Below are 24,824 nucleotides of genomic sequence, written 5' to 3'. Positions count from 1 at the left end.
GCATTTGGATCTGTAACTTCTCAAAGTCATAAGCTTAAACACGGTAAATCATGACCGCGATAGTGATTGAATATCTGATTGTTTTAGCAGATATTTCTATGATTTTATTTTTCTTTTTTTCCTTAGTTTTAGTTCCGATGGAGAAGTTATATTTCTGTTTGAGCACCCTTTCAAACACCTTAAAATTTCTCAAAAATACTCTGCTATTAGCGTCATATTTCGACTGTCTTCTCTGTGGTGACGACTCCTCTCCAGATTGCTGCTTGATAATTTGCTCTTGTAACGCGACGTCATAGAGATGACTGCCTCTGGCTAAACTTTCTCGCCTGTGGTGCAGTGAACTTCATAGCGCAGCGCATCGATAATCTGGTACTCCTTCTCGTACAGCTGTCACATGAGTGCCTCCTTCAGTACGTATACTGTTCGTTCCTTCCCAATTCTCGCCAGAGCTCGGACGTACCTTTCACTATATTGGAGAATTAGAAGCTGAACTGCTTACCAGAGAGTATCAGCCTGTGATAGTGTGTACGCTAATTAGGACTTTCATGAAGTAGAGCTTGTCAATTCCTTGGTCAAGTTACTTCTCCAAGCTGTTAATAACTAAATAACATTCTGGTCTTTCATAGCATTCTGGTCTTTCCGCCTCTTCCATTCTTCATGTAGCACATTCCAAGGTTTTGGCTTTGAGCAAGCAGTAGGACAAAGATATCGGTGTCGGAGTGGATGACGCATCTGCCCCTCACTTACCAAGCGTGGAGAACCATACTCATATCAGCCTCTTCATGATTACACCCTATCTCAGGAATTAGTTCGCATATGGCTGCGTCTTAGTCTCTAACACTGATTTTCGGTTGTCACGTACATGATCCGGTCACTGAGCTTGCCTCAGAATTCTTCTTTCTTCCACCGTGACACGAGGGAATTGGCAATGTCAGGCTTGTTTGTGGTGACACTGAAAAGCTTGTTCCCTGACTTCGCAGTATGGGCAGGGAGTATGTTCTTGTACTGTTCACCGTCAGAGGTAGACACTCTTTAAAATCTGTCGACATTCTTGGTTGATACCTCGCGATACATGTCGAACACTTCGTCCACGTTCCTGTTTCCTGTCGCCGGTGTTCATTACCAACTCAAACACTCTCTTAGTGACCACATGAGTCATACCTCCAGAGGGCCGGGATATTCAACTTCTGCAAGACCACCATTCCAGGTATACTGAAAATACTGGTGCGTTCTCTAGGTATTTCTCGGTGACTGTGATGCATCATTCTAGCTGTTGGGAGAGTTTTGCCTCTGTCGGGAAGCTTTGCGCTGTTGTTTTTCGCGGAAGTCCACAAGGATCGGCAAGGGACCGACAAGTGCCATCAGAGCAAATACATCACGATCCATACGAGAAGGAAGTACTACATCCTAGTCGCGACCTCATGCACAGCCTACAGATCCTTAAAAGACTTCAGCTTGGCTTTCTTCGATGGATCTAAGTAAACTGAAGCGGGATTAGATGAGCAACGGTAGTTACAAAGTCATTCAAGGCCTTCTTTACCTCGCTCTTGTTTACCAGATTAAACATTTATTCTATTCCACACGATTTTATAAACCAAACTTTTAAACGGTGCCCTGACAGTCCAAGTGTCCTCGATATTCGAAAATGCCCAAGAAGTTCCGATCCGTACCGCACACGCCGAGGATTAGAATTTAACTTATTTTTATGAACGAAAACTAATATATGAAAAATGTACGATGGCAAGTCTAACAAAAGGATTACGTAATGCCTAAAGGTATTGGTAAACACTAACGAATGCAATTGTCCCGTGTTCAGCTCTTGGCTTGCAATAAGTCATTACTTACTTCTGTTTTCGCTTTGATTTTTTTTTTTTTTTTGTAATTTTTATTTTTTTTCAACATTTTGGGTTATAATACATACAATACAACACAAGACATAACACTAGTTACAATACTTACAATACGTCATAACTACAATAGATTACATACAACAAATTATAATTACTAATCGTAGCCTAATTATACCTAAAGAATATACAATGCGTTGTTTACAATAGTGCAGCTACCCAAATACAGAAAAAAAAAAAAAAAAAAAAAAAAAAAAAAAAAAAGTAAGTTAGTGACATGCTGAGAAGGAGAAATTACAAATTAAGCTCAACTATTATTAAGAGATGGCATTAGTTTTTCCCACTTTTTGTAATGTTTATAAAGTTGGTTATTTTTGGTAGTTATTTTTTTTTTTCAATGTAATAAACGGTTTTTGTCTTTGCTAAAAATATTGTTAATGTTGGTTTAATTTTATTTAATTTACATTTATAAATAAAAAACTTTCCTAGCAGTATCAAGTGATTCAGGATAATAAAGTCTTCGTTGTTGTTGAACACTCCAAACAATATATTTTCAAATGTCAAAGTGTCCAAAGATACATTCTGGTTTGAAAGCCAAGAAGAAAAAGCCCGCCAGAAGTCTTTTGTTGTATCACAATAAAAGAGCAAATGTTCGAGGGACTCGACCTCTTTCAAACAAAAGGTGCACATTGGTGATTCAATCATTTTAAAACGGAATAACCTCTCATTTGTGAAAATTATATCGTTTAATAATTTATATTGGAACTCTCTAATTTTTGTTTCAAGTGTGACAGTGAATGGTAAAGAATAAATTTTTTTCCAGTCTTCTATAACCTCTGGATATTTGTCCTTCAACTTCCTTTTGGCGGTTGGAGGAGTTTGTTTCTTTGTTTTAAATCCTTTATACAAAAGTTTTGAAGAGGCTTTTAACAGATCCGATTTGGTTTCGTCGATATAAATATACACTGTATCCAAATGCTGTTGAGGATATAGTTGCTGATGTTGAATATGTGATTCTTTGATAATTAATCTCCATTCTTTTGGTATGGCATCTACAATTCCTATTAATTTGAAGTACTGGATTGGAGATAGATTCGCTTCCAACACTTTAGGGCTTTCAAGAAATTTACCCGTATCGGATAACAAGTCACCAATTTTAACAATTCCTTTAGTAAACAAATGTTTTTCAAAAAGAGATTTTCCGTGTATCACAATATTCCTATTATTCCAAATAATTTGGTCTACAACATCCTCATAGGTGGCTACCTTGGATTTCTTTAAATTACGAAATGCCTCTAGACACTCTTTGTAGAATATTGGAAGATGAACCGGTAGTTTACTAGTTTCAAAATCACAGAACAGGATGAGTTTTCCACCTATATTTCCAAAAAAGAAATCATCTAAAATAGTTTTCCAAGTGCTGTTGCTCTCTCCTAGATACTTTTTTAAGATCATCACTCTTTGAGCCGATATCATGGATTCAATATCAAGCATTTTTAGTCCTCCATTTTCAATATCATTGATAAGCGCGGTCCGTTTAATTTTATCGTTACCTTTCCAAATGAAACCGAAAATCAGTCTGTTTATCTCCTTGACAAGATCGTTTGATATTGAGATTGCAGTCGCTTTACTCAAAAATTTTGGAATAATGAAGGTCTTAACTATTTGAATCTTACCAATCAGGGTAAGACCCCTCCACTTCCACATACTCAGCGTTTTTTTAATAGATTTGAATATTGAGTCGAAGTTTGCTTTGTCTCGTGATGGTTTGTGATAGTCAAAAACGGTACCTAATATCTTGATTGATTTTCGCACTTTGTGAGTAAAGTCATTTTGTACTAGTTTATGTGGGCCGATACCAAAAACTTCTGTTTTATCGTCGTTAATTCGGAGACCAGAATGCAATGAAAAAACCTTTAAAGTTGTACAAAGTCGCGAATATGCATTTATGTCTTTTAGAAAACAAGTCATGTCATCTGCAAAAAGCGTGAGTTTGATCTCCACGTTTTTGACCATTATTCCTTGTATGGTTTTATCCTGCCTGATTTGACATGCGAGAACTTCCAAAGCTAAGATGAATAATAAAGGTGATAGAGGGTCACCTTGTCGTACACCACGATGGAGACAGAAAAGATCTGTAGTAAAGCCGTTATTTAAGATACAGCTGGATATGTTTGTATAAAATGTTTTTACCCATTGTAAAAAAAACGGTCCAAAATTGAATTTTTCCAATACTTTAAATAGATATGTATGGTCCAGAGAATCAAATGCCTTTTCAAAGTCAATTGCCATTAGAATACCTGTTGTATTTGTGAGTTTTGCCAATTCAAGTAAATCATCGATTGTTCTAACTGCATCAAATGTAGACCTTCCTTTGATAAAACCATTTTGATTATGGTGAATAAGTTCTGGCAGGATTGGCTCCAGCCTTCTAGCAAACGCTTTGGATGCAATTTTAACATCTACGTTGATCAGTGAGATAGGTCGCCAGTTCTTTATAAATCGTCTATCTTTATCTTTTTTCTCCAATAGGGTAATCATTGCCTGCTTTTGCGAAGTTGATAGTTGCCCGTGTTGGTGAGAGAAGTTTAGAGACTTTTCGAGATACTTTGCAACCACGTGCCAGAACGCCAAGTAAAATTCCACAGTTAGACCGTCACTTCCAGGTGTTTTGTTTTTCGGGGGTTTGGGCCGAGCATGGGTAGAGTATAGACGTGTTTTTGCTAGCTCCGCTCAAAATTCGTATATGGAGGCCTCTACATGGCAGAAAAAGGAGAAAAGTTCAGACAAAAAACTCATGTAGAGAGAACTGGGCCAACTTGGAGAAGTGTATCCAACTCGTCGGAAGAAGAATCCCTTTCACCGTTGGAGAAGAAAGCCAAAGTCAAGTTGCACATGTCTGACACGGTGCAATCGAGCGAAGAAGACGAAACCGCCGCTGCCGTGGAGTTGGCTAATTCTGTAATGCCGAAGCTAGACCTTGTTCTGCAGAAGTTAGACAACATGGAAAAGAAATTGGACATCCTTGAGGGTTTTGTGAAAGTGGTCGATGGAAAGGTTAACAAGTTACAGGATAAAGCTGAGCAGTTTGAAAGCTTCAGCAGGGACGCCACAACAAAACTGAAGGTGTTAGATGAAGGAATGTCGTTCGCAAATACAGAGATAGAAAATTTAAAGAAGAAAGTAAAGCTTCTGGAACAAACTATCCAAGAAAAACAAATTCAAGGGAAAGATCGAGGCCTTAAGAAACGAGAAGTTGTATATGGAGGTGTATCAAAGACGGGAAAACCTTCGCTTCTACGGCATTGCTGAATCTTTCCACCTCTCAGAAGAAAATGTCAAAGAGGTGTTAATTGGCTTTATACAGAAGGAACTTAACATCAGCGAGGCGGATTCTTTTGAGTATCAACGAGTGCACCGCATTGGCAAGCGCGACCCATCGCAAGAAAAACCAAGACCAATAATCGCACGTTTTTTGCGATACTCCGACAGAGAGCGAGTCATGTCAAGTGCAAGAAAGCTGAAAGGAACTGGTTTCGGAATATCGCCAGACCTTCCGAAAGAAATTGTGGACCGCAGAAAGGAATTAATGCCTAAGTTCAAAAAAGCAAAAGAAGACGGAAAATCGGCGTTCTTCAAAAGATCAGAGCCGGACAAACTTTTTATTGAGGGTATACGAATCTTCTAGTTTCTTTGGAACATAAACTCTCTATCTAGGTATTCATAACATGTAAGCCTCATTCACACTTGTTCTTAAAAATGGAGCTGCATGCGTGTCATCTAGTTAGCGCAATGCGTGCAAGACCTATTCCATTAGTAGCGCAATTAACAGCTTTTATCGCTGGCTACTGTTTTACATACATGTTCAATTGTAGTTGTAGGTGTTATAAATGTTTTTCTTTTGTTTCTTTTTCCTTTTCAATATTAATTAGTTTTACCTTTTTTTTGTTCAAGAGACATGCAAATTTTTTCATTAGCTCATCTACTAAAGATTACTATCTCATTCTCTGCAACTGCTCGCCTTTTCACTTAAATATGTCCTTAAAAAGTTACAAAACTTAATTTAAATTTTGGTATCCTATCCTTAAATGTTCGGGGGATAAGATCTTTTGATAAACGAAAAGCACTTTTTCATTGGTGTATGAAGGATAAAGCTGATATAATTTTTCTACAAGAGACCTACAGCACATCCGAGGTGGAAAACACCTGGAAATCCCAGTGTAGAGGAGACTTGTTTTTTTGTCATGGTTCTGAACACAGCAGAGGTGTCTTAACACTAGTCAAAGAAGGGCTTGACTGTAAATTTGAGGTATGTAAACAAGATAATCTAGGTCGGTATATCATTCTAAAAGGTCTTGTTCAAGGTCAATCTTTTTTATTTTTGAATATCTATGCGCCAAATAAGACCAACGAACAATGCATCTTTTACGACGAAATACAGAACGAATTCGACAAATTGGAAATTGACACTGATTGCAAAATAATAATAGGTGGTGACTTTAATGTTATCCGCGACCCAGATTTGGATGGATCGGGAGGATCTCCAAAATTGAAAGAATCGTCCAAAAAGATAGAAAATCTATGTTTTTCTCTTGACCTAATAGACATCTGGAGAATCAGAAACCCAAAATTAAAACGTTTCTCCTGGAGACAGAAAACTCCAATGATTCAACGGCGGTTAGATTATTGGTTGATATCAAATAATATACAGGAAGAGGTTGATAAGGTCGATATTATCCCTGCTATTAGATCTGACCATTCCGCCATTACGTTGTACATTAATGGTATAGAGAACTCAACCTATGGACCGTCTTTTTGGAAATTCAATGCAAGTTTGTCAGAAGATAAAGAATATGTAGACCTAATTAGAAACAAAATCGGTGAATGGGTAGACGAAAGTAGAGAAATCGAAGACCCGCGGGTTACCTGGGATTATTTAAAATATAAAATACGCTATGAAACGATTGGTTATAGTAAGAAGAAAGCAAAAGAGAGAAGGTCAGAGCTGGTAAATTTGGAAATTAGATTAAAAGAGTGTCAGCGAAAATGTGACGAACACCCAAGTGCTGAAAATCTCTGCGATTTAGAAGTTCTCAAATCAGAATACGAACGCCATTATGATTATATAACACAAGGAGCAATCATAAGATCTCGGGTGAGTTGGTATGAAGAGGGCGAAAAGAATAGCAAGTATTTTTTAAATTTAGAAAGTGCTAAAAAGAAAAAGACATGTATACGGAAATTATCCGTGGATAATGATTCATATATAACAGACCCAAAAGAAATAATGAAAGAGATTCATGATTTCTATGAAAAACTCTATGATAGAGACTCGTATAATTTAGGTGAGAATTCAATTGATCGTTTCCTTAATGAAGTGGATACTAAAAAATTGTCTGATGAAGAGAAAATGACTTTAGATAAACAACTTACTAGATCCGAACTGTTTTCGCTTTGATACCTCGGTGATAACATCCTTGAGCTGATCCACTAGCTTTCCTACAGCTTTGATCTCTTCTTCGATGCGTGCTGGAGCCAACTACTCCTTATGGATGTAGGTCTGTGATGAAGTAATGGCCCAATACTCGTGAGGAAGCTTCCTGGGCTAAGGTAAGGTAAAGTCTGCATACGAGCCAAGTGGCCCATCAGGCCGGAGCTTATCCCGGTTTCTGTAGCATGAAGCGACTTGGAGTATTTCTTCTACCCCCTGGATGGGATGCTAGTCCATCGCAGGGTTACCCCCATCATTAAGTTCGCCGGTACCCATTTATACACCTGGGTGGAGAGAGGCACTGTGAGAGTAAAGTGTCTTGCCCAAGAACACAACACAATGTCCCCGGCCAGGGCTCGAACCCGGACCGCTCGATCCGGAAACGAGCCCACTAACCATGAGGCCACCGCACCTCCCAACCAGCCAACTACTCCTCATGGATGTAGGTCTGTGATGAAGTAATAGCCCAATACTCGTGACGAAGCTCTCCTGGGCTAACCTAGAACCCTAACAACCACATACAATGCATTCATCCACCATTGATCAGATCATGGTGCAGAGGAAACACGTTTGCACTTTCGTTTGTGAGACCGCATGTTTGTGAACTGGGGCTGGATGAAGGAAACAGGCTAATGTTTTTGAGGGCTTTGTTTCAACAGACTTGCAATTTATATAAATATTTTATCTACTTGCCCTCTTTTCATGAAATAATTTTGAGAACCGTACCCCACAATGTTTTTGCAATGATTATAAGTGCAAAATGATCATATTGTGACCAATAATCAGGCGTTTTGAAGTCACTTATGACGTCATGTGCTGATAATTCAAGCACTAGAACAAATGGACATCTTGTTTGTTATTCGGATACGTTTAAAATTTACACTTGAAACACTATTCGCTCACATTAAAGGAATACAAACCACTTTTAAGCGTTCCACAAACATCCAAGATGGCGGCAAAAAAAGGGTATGCAGGGCAAAATTTAAAATTCGATTTAAAAGTGAAAGCTACCGTTCTTTCCTTGCTATCATACATTTTGTGATGCTTGAAAGCCGAAGATTAAGATAAGACATGTTTCGGCTGTTCCCCTCAAGTGAGCCGTAAACCCAAATTTTCGGCTCTCAGCTGATGGACTAAATAGCAACCGCTGTGGTTTTGACCGGCATGCAAAGCAAGATTACGCCTTCTTCACAAAACTCTTTGGCAACATTGCAGAACTAGTACCTTTCTACATTCTAGTATCAGTTTTTAATACTTCACTATCAATTTAGACTATATCAGTTATAAGATTTGCAAATCTACTACAGCGGAGGAAACATTTTCTCTTAAATTATATACATGTATCAAAAAAAGTTTAGAGTTCCATCCGTTTAACCCACCCCCGTCCCCTGAACCACCTTTGAGTTATGAGTTTGCTTAACCAATGGATTAAAACGAACTCACTTTACTGGCCTCAACACTGTTTCGTAATTTAGTAATTTATTTCAGAAACCTACGGCCACTTCGGTTCAACTAAACGGAGGTGGCAATAACGGAGGGTCACAGGGCACAAATTGTGACATCATACTGTAGAAAGAGAAGATCAAGGTAAGAGAGTGAATCCATCATATATGCCTTATACCTTAAGTTATTTTGAAACATGGTACATGTACGACTGTACCCAGTTCTTCCGCGGATGTTTCTCGCGCGTTGCGTGGATGTTTTCGTGGAAGAATTGGTTATGTTTCGCTTCGTTTGAAAGCCAAGGAAAACATGGAACATGCAGTGCAAGGATGGGTAACCCGAAAACACTGACCCCCGGTACGCGGATCCCCACAATGGACCGGGTTCGCGGACTACCCTACGGACCGGTCCATGGACTACCCCTACGGACTCCCTCTACGCACCACCCTAAAATAGTGTAAAAATAATAAATAAATATTTCTCTTATCGGTTGTCTAATAGATTCAGACTCGTGTCGGTGATTTTTCGAGTGTTACACTGTGCAAATGTAACAGACTTGGGTTTTTTACACCCCATCCCTCTCCCTAAAAGCTGTTTTCAGCTTGAGGAGATGCCGATGGTAAGAAGAAAAGTTGTTACCTTCCATTCGTGGCTCAATCTGGCTACGGAAGATATATTTTTAGGCCGTTTATTCTTGTTTGTATCTGTTATTCCGCTGAGTAAATTGTGAAGCCTGGAACGAGTTCACGAACCCACGGGAGGATGGCTAAAAAAAAATGGCATAGGGGAAAGAACAAAAATTTCGAGGCTTCCCGGAGGCTTCCCCGTACGCGTCTTTCGTATACTTTATGGCCACAGCAAAGAAAATGGCAATGTGTAATTATATAAATTGCACCCGAGCCTGAATCCAGGTCTGCCCATTTGCACAATGTAACGTTCGAAATTTCGCCATGACGAGTAATCTATTAGACAACCTGTAACTGAAATATTTATTTATTATTTCTATTATATTTCGGGGGCTGGTCCGTAGAGGGGGTCCGTAACGGGAGTCCGTGGACCGGTCCATAGGTAGTCCACGGACCCGGTCCGTAGCGGGGGTCCGCGGACCGGGGGTCAGTGTTTTCGGGTTACCCGTGCAAGGATGCCTTCCTTGATATTTTAATATCAAAGAACCAAAGGAGCTTCGGCCCTCGCCAAGTTAAAATACATTTCGAAACTTTAATCGGACACATTTGCCCGTCCAAACGATAAAAAAACTGAATAAACGGTAAAGAAATGAGCAACCAAACGAGTGCAAAGCAAACGAAGGCCGAAAACAACGCAACCAAACAATCAGATGGTCGAAAATGCAGACAGACGCTCCCGCCTAAACAACAAGATGGACTTAAAGCAACAAGGAGAACAACATCAAGGACAACGTCGATTGGAAACGACTTTATGTTGAACCTAGGAATTACGCAATATTTAGATTCAGTTTGTCTATCACTCTCGGAGATATCCAAAATATAATATGTAAGACAGCATCAAAAGCATATATTTTTTTTAAATTACCCGTCATATTTCATGTTATCTAGAATGCGCAGAATGTGATCATTTCACATTGTTGTGTTAGACAGCTATTATACTCGTTGCTATCATAGTTAATGGAGGGGAATGGTTATGAAACTCGACAAAGGTCTTTGTTGTGTGATTTTGTTGTGTTTTTTAGCCTTGACCGTGCTCAAAACACAACAATTGTTTACTACTGACCAAGCAACTAACCAATAGAGACGTCTTGGTTACGTAACTCATGCAAAGTGTATGAGCTCAAAACAAAAGATTGTGCCCGGTCGTGGACATTCCAGCATAAATCTTGGTAGCTTTGTTTACTCCTTTGATGTTTGCTACACTTCGTAATCAGTTCCCTATAGTTCCCACTGTGATTTGCTTATGAGACTCCCTGAAACCAAATGAACGGCAAAGGAATGAACAGCCAAACGAGCACAAAAACACGGCTGAGAGCGCAAACAAAAAAGGTCGATGAATCGTCTATTGAAAATCAAAACATATAAAATGACGGATTACCTTGGGTATGAAGTCTCTATGCAGGATTGACTCCCTTATCCTGATCTTCTCTCGACCGTTGCTGCATAAACGTTTATCTAAATCATATCTTATTTTAGTCTTAATTTACACGGATTTTCTGTGTAGTAGACGGACAAAAAGTGTGACATTTTACTGTAGTGAAATAAAATTGTGTTTTTATCTCGCCAATAAGTGGAAAGCAATGATCTTGATGTAATATGTTTATAAAAGGAATAGACCAAAGGCCTTGCAATTCCTTTCTTTAATGGATAAACGTATAAATTTGTCTCATCTAGCTGGATACATGTATTTCCTTCATAACACTGGGCACTGCTGTTTTCAGTCTTGATCTCTACATAATGTAAAAACAAAACTTACCGATAAACGACCAATAACGATAATCAAAAAGCAATGTTTGTAATGTTGAAATCAAGCTGGAGTTGACAGGGTCAGTGTCATAGTTCGAACAAATACTTAATTATCACTAATAATTACGTTCATAAAAATTAAAGAAAAAAGAACTGCAAACAAGCTTACAACGTAGAAAGCATTGATAGATTGGAAAATAATCCCGGGGGTAGCTCTTCAATGTTGTTCGATGCCAGATACCTAAAATAAGGGAGAATGTTTGGTTAATAAGTAGATTTAGCCAAGCCTAAAACCGGAGCTCCTGGGCCGGATTGTTGATAGCCGGTTTCGCTAACCCAGGAAAAGCAAGAAATTTGACTTAAGTTGTGTAACTCTTGCTGTAAGGTTTTCTGTATATTGCTTTGCCTTCTGTTTTGAACTTGAATAATTTCAACATACACAAAAGAAGCAGTGAAAAACACTTTCTGCAAGAAAAATTTATACTTCAGTTAACTTTAATCCTGGGTTAGCGTTAAGCGGCTTCCGAAAAACCCAGCCCTCTTTGCAACAAGTGAAACTAACATGAGCTCGCGGTGCAATCGAAAACCAGCACTTGATCAGCGGTCAACTTAAAAAAACACGTGTTTTCGATAAGCTCTAAACTTGAACCTGCAATATGGTCACGTGATCCCGGTCGGCGGATACTTTGTAATGACATTTGTCACTTGACCATAACATGAATGTCCAATCAAAAATGTACATCGTAAACCAATCTGTATGTATAAATATAATTAGTCTTTGTGTGTGTGCTTTGCGAGCTCTTGCATGTGTTTTTCTTATTTTCTCTTCTTATTTGACCCAAATAAATAATTGCCTGAAGAAAAAGATTTTAAGGTAATTCAAGCTGTAGCTACTGTCAAGCTAATAGATGTGAAGAAAATCACGAGTTTAACACGTCTGTCAAGTTAAGAAATGAGAACAGCAATTTCATGGCATTATAGGACGAAAATAAGCTTAGCACCAAAACGAGGCTATGCCATGTGCGAGTCTAAGAAATGCCTCCCAAGAGGGAGGCAAAGGGCTTTTGACCTCTTATTTAAAGTAAGTCGCATCGAAGACGCGCCGGAGGCTCCTCGTGTGGTTGGACCGGTGAGGGTGGGACACTACAGAGACTCTACTCCCAGTAATTCTCTCCCATGAGGGGGGTAGGGGGGAGCAGAGAACGAGGAGCATTTTACTCGAATTATTTTTCAATGTTTTTTTCTTGAGATAAACATGTCAAAACGCACGTTTTAACTTGTATCCATATCAGATGAATATATCTGGCACTAATAACTTGATTTAAACAAACCCAGAAAAAAAAAAACAAACAAACAAACATCAAGCCAAGGCATGATGTTTTTTATGTCGATAAATTGACCTATTGTATTCAAGGCACATATTTGTCGATCCGATGGTCATCTGTCATGTGACATAACAGCCAATCATGTTAAAGAGTGTTATCTATCCGCCAGTATAAAAGGCTGGTCGCATTCTCACTCATTCCCTCTTGCTTTCACCATCACAGCGAGTATATCTCTTGGCGATAACATTTTTTCAGGGAAGTTGAAGAGATATTTTGTATTGCATTAGAATGGGTCTCCCTCTAATTTTTATCCTGGGGCATTCATTCATTAGGCGTTTAGAGAACGTCGTTGCCGCAAACCCTAACCTTAACCACTAATTCTTGTTAAATAATGCTGCCACATTTAAATGGCGTGGTGTTGGGGGGAGAACTGTGGCTAAGACGTTGCAATACGACCTCCCCGTGGTCGCTTCATTCGCTCCAGACATAGTTATTTTACAGCTGGGAACCAATGATCTTTCTCGTCTTGATGCTTTAGTTGTGGGTTCTTCTATCGAGGAGTTTGTTACCATTCTGCACGACACGTACAACGTTAAGCTTATTTGTGTCTGCCAAACCCTTCTGGGGTCCGATCCTGTATTCAACATGCGTGTTCCCGCGTTTAACAAACATGTTAAAACGTTCCTCGACGCCCTCCCTCATGTCTTTTTCTGGGGACATAGAGGCTTTCGGAATTCATCCCAGAGATTTCTCGCGCGTGATGGTGTCCACCTCAATAGGCAGGGGCCGTTTTAAAGTCATTAAGCATTCGTTCAATTGTCGACCATTAGGCCGAGCTATGCTGTCTGACGCTAATTCAAGCCATTTCCTTTTGATATATGTACAGTGTACATTTTACACCAAGCCGTGTCTTGTTGCCTCGTGATTCAGCTATTTTTGCGGTTTTCATTTGCCGCATACCTTTTCATTGCTGTTTCCGTTGGCTTATCATTTGGCCACCTGTGTACACAGTACATTTGTACTCGTGTTATACGGTATGCACAGTACATTAGTGTGCCTTTGTTTTATACGTTATGCACAGTACATAAGTGTGCATTCTTTTTATATGATAAACACAGTAGATAGGTGTGTATTTGTTCTATACCGGCTTTGCTTATTGTTTTTTGCTTGCAGTTTACCGCATGAGTGTACAATCCATTTTGACCGCCTATTTCCATAGGTGTGTCCAATGCACTCGGTATTACTGTCAATGCATATCTATTTGTTCATGGAAATGAGCTTTTATGATTGTTATTTATCTCACTTGCCGCAATTTACAGCAAAGGCGTTGTCTCGGTCTGATAACAGTCTTTTTTGATCCTTTTTCACATACCGCAACTATTTGGCGGTTACTTTAATCCGGCACCTCTGAGGTTGTCTATTTAGTTATAGATTTCTTCCCGTCCATGTAATTGTCTTAAGCTCATTTTACCTTGTATGCGGTTAACGCTGTCACCTAACATCCGTTATTATATAGATCATTTCTTCTCGCTTAATCATGCCGCCTAAGAAGCGTACTGCTGGCCCTGGAAGCCGCTCTAAGCGTCTTCGCTCGTTGCCGCCTGCCTCTGATCTGCAAGAGGCCGAGCCAGCTGCAATAGTACAAGATACCCAGTCTGCTGTAGTCCCGGGGATGGTCCAGTTAAATCTCCAGGCGCTCACCAGCACAATTGCCGCTGCTGTCTCCGCGGCCGTGAAGGACGCCATGGCCACGCAGCATCAGGCGAGTGTCCCCGCCAGCACTAGCACAGCACTTGGTCAGGTTGACCATCTGGTGAACGAGGAAATTTCAAACCTCACTCAACCCACGGTGTGCTGAACGCTCAAAGTATAAGAGATCGTTTTTGTTTACTCTATCATTGCAGCTCTGTTTAGTTTTATTATCGTTTCTATCGTTTCATTGTTCGTGCCCTTTAATCATTAATCAGAGCGTTTTATATCATGTGATTTAGCTATCAATTTACTTTAAAAGCCAGTCGCTTACATAACTCACGCAGTCATCTCAGTATCGGGGTCATCCGAGTGTTTAGGAGTCAGGAGTTTGAGTTATTTTCTTGGAGTCTATGTGTTTACCTCGCTAACGCAGGATCAGACGTGAGTTTCTATTGTACATATTGATCGCTTTTTTGCTTTTTATGATTTCTATTTTCGCTTGTTATTTATTTAGGTTCGTTTCTCATTACGCAATCAAATTTGCCTTGTAGTTTTCACCGCACGTGTACGATAGCTGATTCATTAAAGTAATTTAAAAATCAAGTTTTGTACGCTGTGGTTGACGCTTACCGTTCCCCATGTACTTGGGTACGCGACAGTGAAAAGTCTGAGCGATCGACGAAAGGAGGTAAGCCGTATCTTACTATTTAAATACGGAGCCAGCAACGATGGCAAGCCGAGATGCAGAACCGCCAAATGCCGGCGGAACCAATGAGACCGGAGCTAGAAGTAAAAGGAGAATAAAATTGACACCGAAGGCCCTGCAAAACGCCGTTGAAGATAAACGAAGGGAAATTACGAAATCTCGTAAAAGGCTCCTTAGTGTGATGAAATCGGTAGAAGAGTTAAGCGAGGACAGCGAGATCGAGACCGTCGCGCGTGAACTCGCAGTCGCCTCGGAAGAATTCGGAAAGCTGTTGAAGGAGTTGCTTGACCTGTACGGCCAAGGTTCACACGAAGATCACGTAGGAGAAGCTCACCTCGATGAAGAGAACCATATCTTAGAAAGGGCCCTCTTACTTGTAGAGAAGTTAAAAAATAGAATTAGTAGACAATCCAGCAAATTGTTGGAGTTACGATCTGTCTCTTCTCGTCACTCCTCGCGCCGTTCATCAGTCTCGAAAACTAGCAGTACAATCGCTAGGTTGCGAGCGCTAGCCGATGCTAAAGCAGCGAAAGAAGAAGCTCAATACACGCGGCTAATAGCGCAAAAAGAACTCGAGCGCAGGACGCGCGACGCAGAGGCAGAAAGAATTCGTCAACAAGAGAATGCACGGTTTGAGTCCGAGATGGCGATCTTAGGAGCGGATAAAAAAGCCGCGATAGCAAATGCTAAGCTCAAAGTTTTTGAGAACGCCCTATTGGAAGAAGACTTAAAAAGGGAGTCAGAATTGCCAGAGTTCAAAGTTCCCAAAATTAAGACAGAGCAGCGCACTTCACAATGGGTTCACTCTTCTCCCACGCCTAGCCCCCTACCCACGGGAAACTCATTTCGCCACGAGCGCGAACATGATCCGCTAAGCGCGTCAGAGACAACAAAGCCACTATTGTCCGCCGCCCCAAAATTAAAGACATCGGAAAAAACACCTCAACAGCGAATTCCCCTCCTTCCAAACCCAGATCCGCCAGACCAGAATTTAACTAACGAAGATCACAGAGAGCATCGAAACACTGCCTTCCATCGACAGCCACTCATAGCTTCAACTCCGTTCAAAGATATGACCGGAAGTCAGCTAATTGACTCTCTCACAGTCGTGAACCAACAAATAGTAGCTGGTCTGGCTAGGCAAAATCTCCCGAAATGCCAACCTGATGTGTTCTCGGGGGACCCTACCCTTTTTCACCCTTGGAGAAGTGCCTTTAAAGCCATGCTAATGGATACTGATGTGTCCCCAACTCAGGAAATTAACTACTTAAGAAGTCTCACTAGCGGAGCACCACAGCGCTTGGTTGACAATTACAGGAAGCGACAAATGCGCGATCCCGTCGCGTTGCTAAGGGATTTGTGGGCGGAACTTGAGAAGCGATTTGGAAGCGCTGCGGTTATCAGTAACAAACTGCTAGAGCGCCTGCGAAACACAGTGACGTTCAGCGAGCACGAAAACGATAAACTGCAACAGTTCGCAGATCTTTGTGCTGACATCGAAAGTCAAGTGACATTTCTCCCGGGACTCGCATGCCTTAACTACCCGAGCGCTATCCAACCAATAGCCGAGAAACTACCACAATTCGTCCGCACTAAATGGGAGAAAGAAATCGCGAATTATTCCGACAGCCACCGAGGAATGTACCCCCCCTTCTCCAGATTCTCCAAAATTGTTCAGGAACAAGCCAGGACCAAGAACAATCCGAACATCCTCGCTGGTAAGGATGGTGCCCACGTTCCCCCGCCAAAACAACGCAGGGAGCGAGATCATAAATCGTTCAAGACAGGCATTCGATCCCCGGCTGAAAACAACGAAGTTCCCGGAAAAGAGAAGAAGGAGAATCCCGGAAAGAGAGAGACAAGGAGTAAGCATTGTCCATATCACGAAAGCAGCGCGCACAACCTATCGGAGTGCAAGGCCTTCGCTGCAAAAACACTGGAAGAACGCACGCAGTGGATAATGGACGCGCGCCTGTGCTTTCGCTGTTTCAGCAACGCTCACATTGCAAGCGAGTGCAACACGCCTATACAGTGCACGATCTGTGGGGACAAGCGCCATAGTGCCTTACTGCACAAGGAGAAACAGCCGCCCCCCAAACCGGAGAATGAAGCAGTCAGCGCGAAATGCACTGCACTCTGTGAACCTACAGGAGGCGTGTCTTGCAGCAAAACCCTGCTGGTGGACGTCTATAGCCAGCGTAGCCCACACCTTACCAAGCGTGTCTACGCCATCGTCGATGAGCAGAGCAACAGCTCTCTCGTCACCAGCGAATTAGCCGACGACCTCGGAGCAGGTGGGCCCCTAGAGAAATACTTCCTATCCACATGCAGCGGTGAGAGAGAGGAGAAATACGGCCGGCGAGTAGCTGGCATCACAGTACGGTCTATCAGCAGAGCAGAGTTTGTCTTGCCTACCCTCACCGAGTGCGATACCATCCCACAGGACAAACGCGAGATTCCAACCCCAAGCATGGCGAGGAGGTTCCCGCACTTGACGGCCATAGCTAGCGAAATACCTCCCCTAGATGAGACTGCCAAAGTTCACTTGCTAATCGGCCGGGACGCACCAGAACTGTTAAAGGTTAGGGAATCCAGGAATGGCCCGAGAGGAGCACCCTGGGGGCAGCGACTGGCCCTCGGCTGGACTATCAGTGGTCAGATGTGCCTCGACTTCCCTAGTGGCCCTGCGCACATTCTCGCCCGCCTCACAAATCTGTCCACTAATACATGGAGAGAGAAGGAGCCTAGAGACGGAAGCTACGAACTGGTGCCCTGCCCCAACCAATTCAAGATCACAGACCCCCCTTTGGAGCGCCCCCCTGATAGTATCTTCAAGACTACGCGAAACGACAACGAGCCCAGTCTCTCCCACGAGGACCGCGCCTTTCTAGAGATTATGGAGAGAGGGATACACAAGAACGCAAGTGGTAACTGGGAAATGCCCTTGCCATTTCGTGATGAACGCCAGACAATGCCAGACAACCGAGCCCAAGCCATGCAACGCCTACAAGGGCTTCTTAAGACGTTCAACAGGAAACCTGAAATGAAAGCGGACTACCTGGAGTTCATGGGCAAGATAATCGAGAAGGGCCACGCCTCTCCTGTCCCGCGCGATGACGCTCCGCCTCCCCCTGGGCGTTCTTGGTACTTACCGCATTTCGCGACCTACCATAACACAAAGCACACTATTCGCGTTGTGTTCGACTCGAGTTGCGAGTTTAGAGGAGTGTCGTTAAACAAAGTGCTTTTACCTGGCCCTGACTTGATGAACAACCTCATTGGAGTTCTAATGCGTTTCCGCAAGGAGAATGTTGCCGTCATGTGCGACGTCGAACAAATGTTCCATTCATTCCACGTAGACCCGGCACACAGAGACTTCCTTCGTTTCCTGTGGTTCGAGGATAATGACCCGTCGAAACCCGTCACAGAATATCGCATGAACGTCCACCTGTTTGGCAATGGACCGAGCCCCGCAGTCGCCACGTATGGACTTCGCAGAACGGCGGTAGACGGCGAGGAGAAGTACGGCGAGGAGGCCAAGAATTTTATATGCCGCAATTTCTACGTCGATGATGGTTTGGCTTCGCTGACGACCGCCCAAGGAGCGATAGACTTGGTGAAAGGTGCACAAGCCACCCTAGCCACAGCTAAGCTACGACTACACAAAGTAGTGTCAAATTCGGTGGAAGTCATGGAAGCCTTTCCCGCTGAGGACCGAGCAAAGGATGTGCGTGACCTCGACCTGCGCAGCGACAGTCTGCCCGCGCAACGGTCGCTAGGAGTTTTCTGGGATTTGGAGACGGATGCCTTCACCTTCAGGGTGTGTTCACCGGAGAAACCATTCACCAGGAGAGGAGTCTTGTCTATTGTCAACTCTGTGTATGACCCGCTCGGTTTTGCGGTACCTGCCATACTCGAGGGGAGAAAAATACTACAGCAGCTCGTACTCATGGGGGAGCGAAGAGCCGAGAACAAAACCCCCTTAGCCTGGGACGACCCTCTTCCTACCGCAATGATGAACCGGTGGACGTGCTGGAGAGATTCTCTCCTGGAGTTACAACACCTATCTGTCCCCCGCTGTTACCACCCAAAGGAATTTGGCACCGTGACCAGAGTGGAACTACACGCCTTTTCTGACGCGAGTCAGGACGCCATTGGAGCTGCAGTCTACCTCCGCCAGTTCAACGAAGTAAACGAGATGTCCACGTCTCTCGTCTACGGTCAAGCCAAGGTTGCCCCCGTAAACCCTACAAGCATCCCACGACTCGAACTGTGCGGAGCGGTGCTAGCAGTTCAAGCAGCTCAGAGAGTTATCAAAGAAATTGACGTAAAGATCTCGGAGGTGACATACTACACCGACTCGAAAGTAGTGCTAGGCTACATCACAAACGAAAGCCGCCGGTTTTACGTCTACGTGGCCAACCGAGTACAGCTAATCAGAAGTCTGTCCACCCCAGAGCAGTGGAGATATGTGGAGAGCGAGCAGAATCCAGCAGATTTGGCCACGCGCGGAGTTCCCCCTGACAAGTTAATGGTATCGACCTGGCTCGGAGGGCCAGGATTCCTTAAAAGACCACAAGGTACCCCTCGACCGGATGAAACGTTCACACTTGACGCGAGTGATCCTGAAGTTCGCAAGGGAGTGCTCAGGGCCAAAGTCACAATGGATAAAAGAGGCGAAGAACCAGACGTTTGGGCGAAAAGATTCCAGAGGTTCTCTTCCTTAAGGTCCCTGCAGCGCGCAGTCGCCAATCTTATCGTTGTGGCAAGAGAATTCAAACGCCGTAGAGACTCCAAAGCACGAGGAGTTAACCCTAGGAGTGAAGTGCCTAAAGGACCGGGCAAACGTAGACTTCCAACAGTCGAAGAGTGGGATCAAGCTCTGCGCGTCATAATAAGCACCACACAGAGAGCAGCATTTAGGGAGTTGTTGGGAGATGCCAGGACGGAGCCCAAGCTACCGAGAGAAGTTCAGCACGGCGCAAAGAAATCCCTCAAAGGCTCACATCTGTACCGCCTTGACCCGTTCCTTGACAACTACGGGATCCTGCGCGTCGGAGGCAGATTAAGGAGAGCAGAGATGGAGTACGGAGAGAAACACCCAATCATACTGCCAAAGAATCACCATGTGTCACGGCTTGTAGCGAAACACCACCACCTCCAGGTGCACCACCAAGGAAGACAGATTACCGGAGGAGCCATTCGACAGGCAGGATTCTGGCTCATCGGAGGTCATGACACTGTGACGAAAGTCGTCGGAGCTTGTGTTCCCTGCAAGAAGCTAAGAGGACCACCACTGGAGCAGCGCATGGCAGACCTTCCGCCTGATAGGACTGAAGTCTGTCCTCCCTTCACTAACGTGGGCTTCGATGTTTTCGGGCCTTGGGCGGTACAAACGCGTAAAACAAGAGGAGGGACCGCGAATGCTAAACGCTGGGGTCTGGTCTTCACGTGCCTCAGCAGTAGAGCCATACACATTGAAGTCCTAGAAGCCATGGATGCCAGCGCCTTTATCTGCGCACTGAGGAGATTCTTCGCGCTACGAGGCCATGCTACGCTTCTTAGGTGCGACAGAGGAACTAACTTCATCGGAGCCAAAACAGAGCTTGGAGAAGCAGTGTCGGAGCTCAACGACAAGAAAGTGGAGAAATTTGTGACGGAGTACGGATGCAAATGGGAGTTTAACCCTCCCCACGCATCACATTTTGGCGGCGTGTGGGAAAGGCAAATCAATACCATCCGTCGAGTATTAGATGCTATGTTTGCCGAACTGGGCAGGCCTCAGCTGACACACGAGTTGCTTATCACACTGATGGCTGAGGTGGTAGCCATCGTTAACGCCAGACCCATATCTGCGCTGCCATCCGACCCAGACGACCCACTACCTCTGTCTCCTGCGATGTTACTGACAATGAAAACACGCCCAGCTGGACCCCCTCCAGGTCAGTTCCTACGCCCTGACATATACGCTCGTCGTCGCTGGAGACGTGTTCAGTTCCTAGCAGATCAGTTTTGGACGAGGTGGCGACGGGAGTACCTACAAAGCTTGCAGCCCCGACGGAAGTGGACAGAGATGCAGCGAGACCTACGCGTCGGAGATGTCGTCCTCATGCGAGACGAGTCACAGCACCGCAACGACTGGCCACTGGGACGAATCTCAGAGGCCATAAGAAGTGAGGATGACAGAGTTAGAAAGGTTAAAGTTGACGTTGTTAGAGACGGAGAAAGGAAGACCTACCTACGACCCATCAAGGAGCTTGTCCTACTATTGCCTGATGACGGAGAAGAAGTTGATCCAAAACCAAACTGAATAGTGACATGCAACAAATAAGTAACAAGGATTAGAATCCTTGGGCGAGGAGTGTGCTGAACGCTCAAAGTATAAGAGATCGTTTTTGTTTACTCTATCATTGCAGCTCTGTTTAGTTTTATTATCGTTTCTATCGTTTCATTGTTCGTGCCCTTTAATCATTAATCAGAGCGTTTTATATCATGTGATTTAGCTATCAATTTACTTTAAAAGCCAGTCGCTTACATAACTCACGCAGTCATCTCAGTATCGGGGTCATCCGAGTGTTTAGGAGTCAGGAGTTTGAGTTATTTTCTTGGAGTCTATGTGTTTACCTCGCTAACGCAGGATCAGACGTGAGTTTCTATTGTACATATTGATCGCTTTTTTGCTTTTTATGATTTCTATTTTCGCTTGTTATTTATTTAGGTTCGTTTCTCATTACGCAATCAAATTTGCCTTGTAGTTTTCACCGCACGTGTACGATAGCTGATTCATTAAAGTAATTTAAAAATCAAGTTTTGTACGCTGTGGTTGACGCTTACCGTTCCCCATGTACTTGGGTACGCGACACACGGGTACGCAAGGCGCGGATCCACCTCTTTCTCCCTTGAGTGTTGGGTATGAACCCCGCCAACTTTTTACCAGCATTGACGTAGATTTAGGTGCTAGAGTTAGCTCAAAAACGAAAGCAAAAATTTGGGCTCACGAATACATAGATTTTGGTGTGTTGTTGTCAGTAGCTCCTCCCCTTGAGCGGTATGCCTTATCTATGACCTCCCCTGGTGGTGTCTCGGGTCAACCCCACCTAACTCTTGAGCCTTATCACACGGCAAAGAAGGTGACAACTACTCAGCAGTGGATAACTGCCTTTAACATTTTCGTCACGATTTATTTGGAGAAAGCTACTGATGACGCCCCAAAGTTGATGAAATATTGTGAAGTGGTGCGTGATCTTTCTCATAAATCGGCTGCCTGGCTTTTTTATGACGAGCAGTTCCGCTACTTAAGACAATCTGCACCTCACCGTTACCCTTGGGATCAAATCCACTGGGAATTATGGCTTAGGGCGATGTCCAATATTTGCGGCAAAACTCCATCATCCGGAGGTGCGGATAAGGCCCACGCACCAGTCCGTTTTCGACCTTCTACCAGCAAATTTCCCAAAGAGACACGTTGGACATTTCAAGCCGGTAAGCAGTGCAGGGATGCCAATATGAGCATGTCTGCTTTAAATGCATGCAAAACATCCGGCAAGTTAATGTCAGGTTTCCTCAACCCACCAGCGCCCCAATGTCGGTAAACCCGGATCACAACTTACTAATCCAAGTGTTGGACAGCCAGCCAGTCACGCCCGTAAAAGCGGACCGGTTTGAGAATTTATTGGCTGTTTATAGTCCAGCCGTAAAAACCCTATTAGTTGACGGTTTTCGGAACGGTTCTCGAATTTCTCACATCGGCGAATTATCTTCTTTTGAATCTCCTAATTTGCAAAGTGCCCTGTAGAATCCGGAAATTGTTTCCGCAAAATTATTAATGAAGGAAATGGAAGCTGGTAGGGTTGTGGTACCTTTCAAGGCTCCACCTTTTCCCATTTTTCGTATTTCGCCCATTGGCATAGTTCCCAAGAAGGCTCCTAATGAATTTAGATTAATTCACCATTTATCACACCCAAAAGGTTCGTCTGTAAATGATTCCATTGCTGACGAATGTTCATCAGTCCATTATGCTACTATTAGTAATGCCATTCATATTTTAAAGAAATTAGGTGCGGGTTGCTTTTTGGCTAAAACGGATATTAAGTCCGCATTTCGTATAATTCCTGTTCACCCGTTGGACTACCCGTTACTCGGTATCAAATGGGCAAATGAATACTATTTTGATCGTTGTCTCGCTATGGGACTAAGGTCTAGCTGCGCGATTTTCGAAAAGTTCAGTTCTTCTTTAGAGTGGCTCGCCATGCAACACTTACATGTCTCTGCCGTTTTGCATATTTTAGACGACTTTTTGTTTATTGCGCCAAGTAGAGTTAAATGCGGTGAAGACCTTCATAAGTTTCTCGATATGTGCAACTTTCTTGGAGTCCCAATTGCCCAGGACAAAACAATGGGACCGAATATCACTTTACAGATTGCTGGTATAGAGCTCGATTCTGTGCGGCAGGAGGCCAGGTTGCCGTTAGACAAGCTTACCAAATGTCGTACCTTACTACATTACTTTCACAAGAAACGCTCCGTCACTGTGCACGAACTGAAGTCTTTAATTGGCCTGTTCAACTTCTGTTGTTCTGTTGTCATCCCGGGCCGCGCTTTTTTACGCCGCTTAATTGACCTTACCAGCGGTCTAACAAGCCCTTATCACCACATCCGTTTAAACAGAGAATCTAAACATGATATCCGTATGTGGTTAACATTTCTAGATAATTTTAATGGAAGGGCATTTTTTCTGTCGGACCGCTGGGAAACTTCCTCTGCACTTGAATTATATACAGATGCCGCGGCGTCTAAAGGTTATGGTGCGGTATTTGGTAGGCATTGGTTTGGCGATGCCTTTCCGGATGCATGGCACAGTTTCAACATTACTTTCCTCGAGCTTTTTCCCATTGTTTTAGCTGCCCACATATGGGGGTCTAGTATGACCAATCGCTGCGTGCTATTTTTCACAGATAATGCTGCCCTAGTAGATATTATAAATAAGCAGACCTCTAAGCATAAGTTAGTCATGGTTCTGCTACGTGACTTGGTTCTTAGTTGTCTTCGCTATAATATTTTATTTCGTGCGCGGCATGTTCCCGGCCTGCAGAACAGCCAAGCCGATTACATCTCTCGCTTTCAGGTCGAGAGCTTAGAGGTAATAGCGCCACAGACAGACGAATTACCAACACCAGTGCCAGCGAACCTTCTACCGGAGAGTTGGTCACTCATTTGAGAGATTTATTAGGCTCCGCTCTAACGGCCGGCAGCAAAAAAGTGTACCAGAGGGCATGGGGGTCTTTTCAGATATTTTATGATCGTTTCTAATATGGGCCATCAACCCCCCAGCTACCTTTATCTTCTTCCCAATTGGCCCTCTTTATCTCTTACCTATCCGCTAAGAAACTCGCGCCTTCTACGATTACTTCTTATCTTTCCGCTATAAGTTATGTCCACAAGGTCAAGGGTTATATCGACCCAACTAAGTGTTTTTTGATTCATAAGTTGTTAACGGCTGTCAGCCGCCAGCGTTTGGCTGACCTTCGTTTACCTATTACTCGACCGGTGTTGCACGAGCTTATTAAATCTCTCCAACACACCACTTCTTCGGCCTTTCAACGTTGTCTCTACTCAGCCATGTTCCTGTTAGCTTTTTACGGCTTCTTTCGTGTTGGTGAACTGGCGGCGAAGAGTTGGGATCGTGCCGATTCCGTATTACAGTTTAATGATTTGAAAGTTTTGGTAAACAATGGCCAACCAAAAGTGATTAAGATCATCATTACCGCATTTAAGCACAATACAGACAGGAAACCCTTTGAAATCTTAATCGACCGCGAGGACACTTTGCCATTTTGCCCCGTCAAATCTCTGATAAAATACTGCAAATCACGAGCGGCCCTCCCGGGA

General features: G+C 43.4%; 3 protein-coding genes across 4 annotated transcripts; all 3 read left to right on the top strand.

Moving 5' to 3' along the window:
• Positions 1-4,530: 4,530 nt before the first annotated feature.
• LOC149109899 (uncharacterized) lies at positions 4,531-6,405 on the top strand. Its single transcript, XM_089293792.1, has 2 exons — positions 4,531-5,030; positions 5,074-6,405. The coding sequence occupies exons 1-2, from the start codon at positions 4,608-4,610 to the stop codon at positions 5,533-5,535; spliced, it is 885 nt and encodes a 294-aa protein (XP_089149918.1). The 5' UTR covers positions 4,531-4,607; the 3' UTR covers positions 5,536-6,405.
• Positions 6,406-14,391: 7,986 nt separating this feature from the next.
• On the top strand, positions 14,392-21,743 carry LOC149109898 (uncharacterized). 2 transcript variants are annotated; one of them, XR_016208470.1, is made up of 2 exons: positions 14,392-21,581; positions 21,692-21,743. XR_016208470.1 is itself a non-coding variant. In XM_089293784.1 (2 exons), the coding sequence occupies exon 2, from the start codon at positions 14,959-14,961 to the stop codon at positions 21,244-21,246; it is 6,288 nt and encodes a 2,095-aa protein (XP_089149910.1). In that variant the 5' UTR covers positions 14,392-14,671; positions 14,782-14,958; the 3' UTR covers positions 21,247-21,743. The 2 variants fall into 2 exon arrangements, 1 of the variants encoding a protein (XP_089149910.1); XM_089293784.1 differs by having other exon boundaries at positions 14,392-14,671; positions 14,782-21,743.
• A 1,588-nt stretch (positions 21,744-23,331) lies between these two features.
• On the top strand, positions 23,332-24,275 carry LOC149109897 (uncharacterized). The gene has a single exon (XM_089293788.1). The coding sequence runs from the start codon at positions 23,332-23,334 to the stop codon at positions 24,151-24,153; it is 822 nt and encodes a 273-aa protein (XP_089149914.1). The 3' UTR covers positions 24,154-24,275.
• The last annotated feature ends 549 nt before the right edge of the window (positions 24,276-24,824 follow it).

Source organism: Orbicella faveolata, unplaced genomic scaffold, assembly GCF_042242905.1.
Source record: "Orbicella faveolata isolate gen_17 unplaced genomic scaffold, um_ofav_v1 contig_25, whole genome shotgun sequence".
Classification (NCBI taxonomy): Eukaryota; Metazoa; Cnidaria; class Anthozoa; order Scleractinia; family Merulinidae; genus Orbicella; species Orbicella faveolata.
This window is presented reverse-complemented; position numbering and strand designations above follow the sequence as displayed.

Excerpts from the sequence above, each read along its gene's own strand:
- LOC149109899 (XM_089293792.1), top strand. The coding sequence starts at position 4,608 with ATGGCAGAAAAAGGAGAAAAGTTCAGACAAAAAACTCATGTAGAGAGA. Across the intron at positions 5,031-5,073 it reads TAGAAAATTTAAAGAAGAAA|GGAAAGATCGAGGCCTTAAG; the intron begins GTAAAGCTTCTG and ends AACAAATTCAAG.
- LOC149109898 (XM_089293784.1), top strand. The coding sequence starts at position 14,959 with ATGGCAAGCCGAGATGCAGAACCGCCAAATGCCGGCGGAACCAATGAG.
- LOC149109897 (XM_089293788.1), top strand. The coding sequence starts at position 23,332 with ATGGGACCGAATATCACTTTACAGATTGCTGGTATAGAGCTCGATTCT.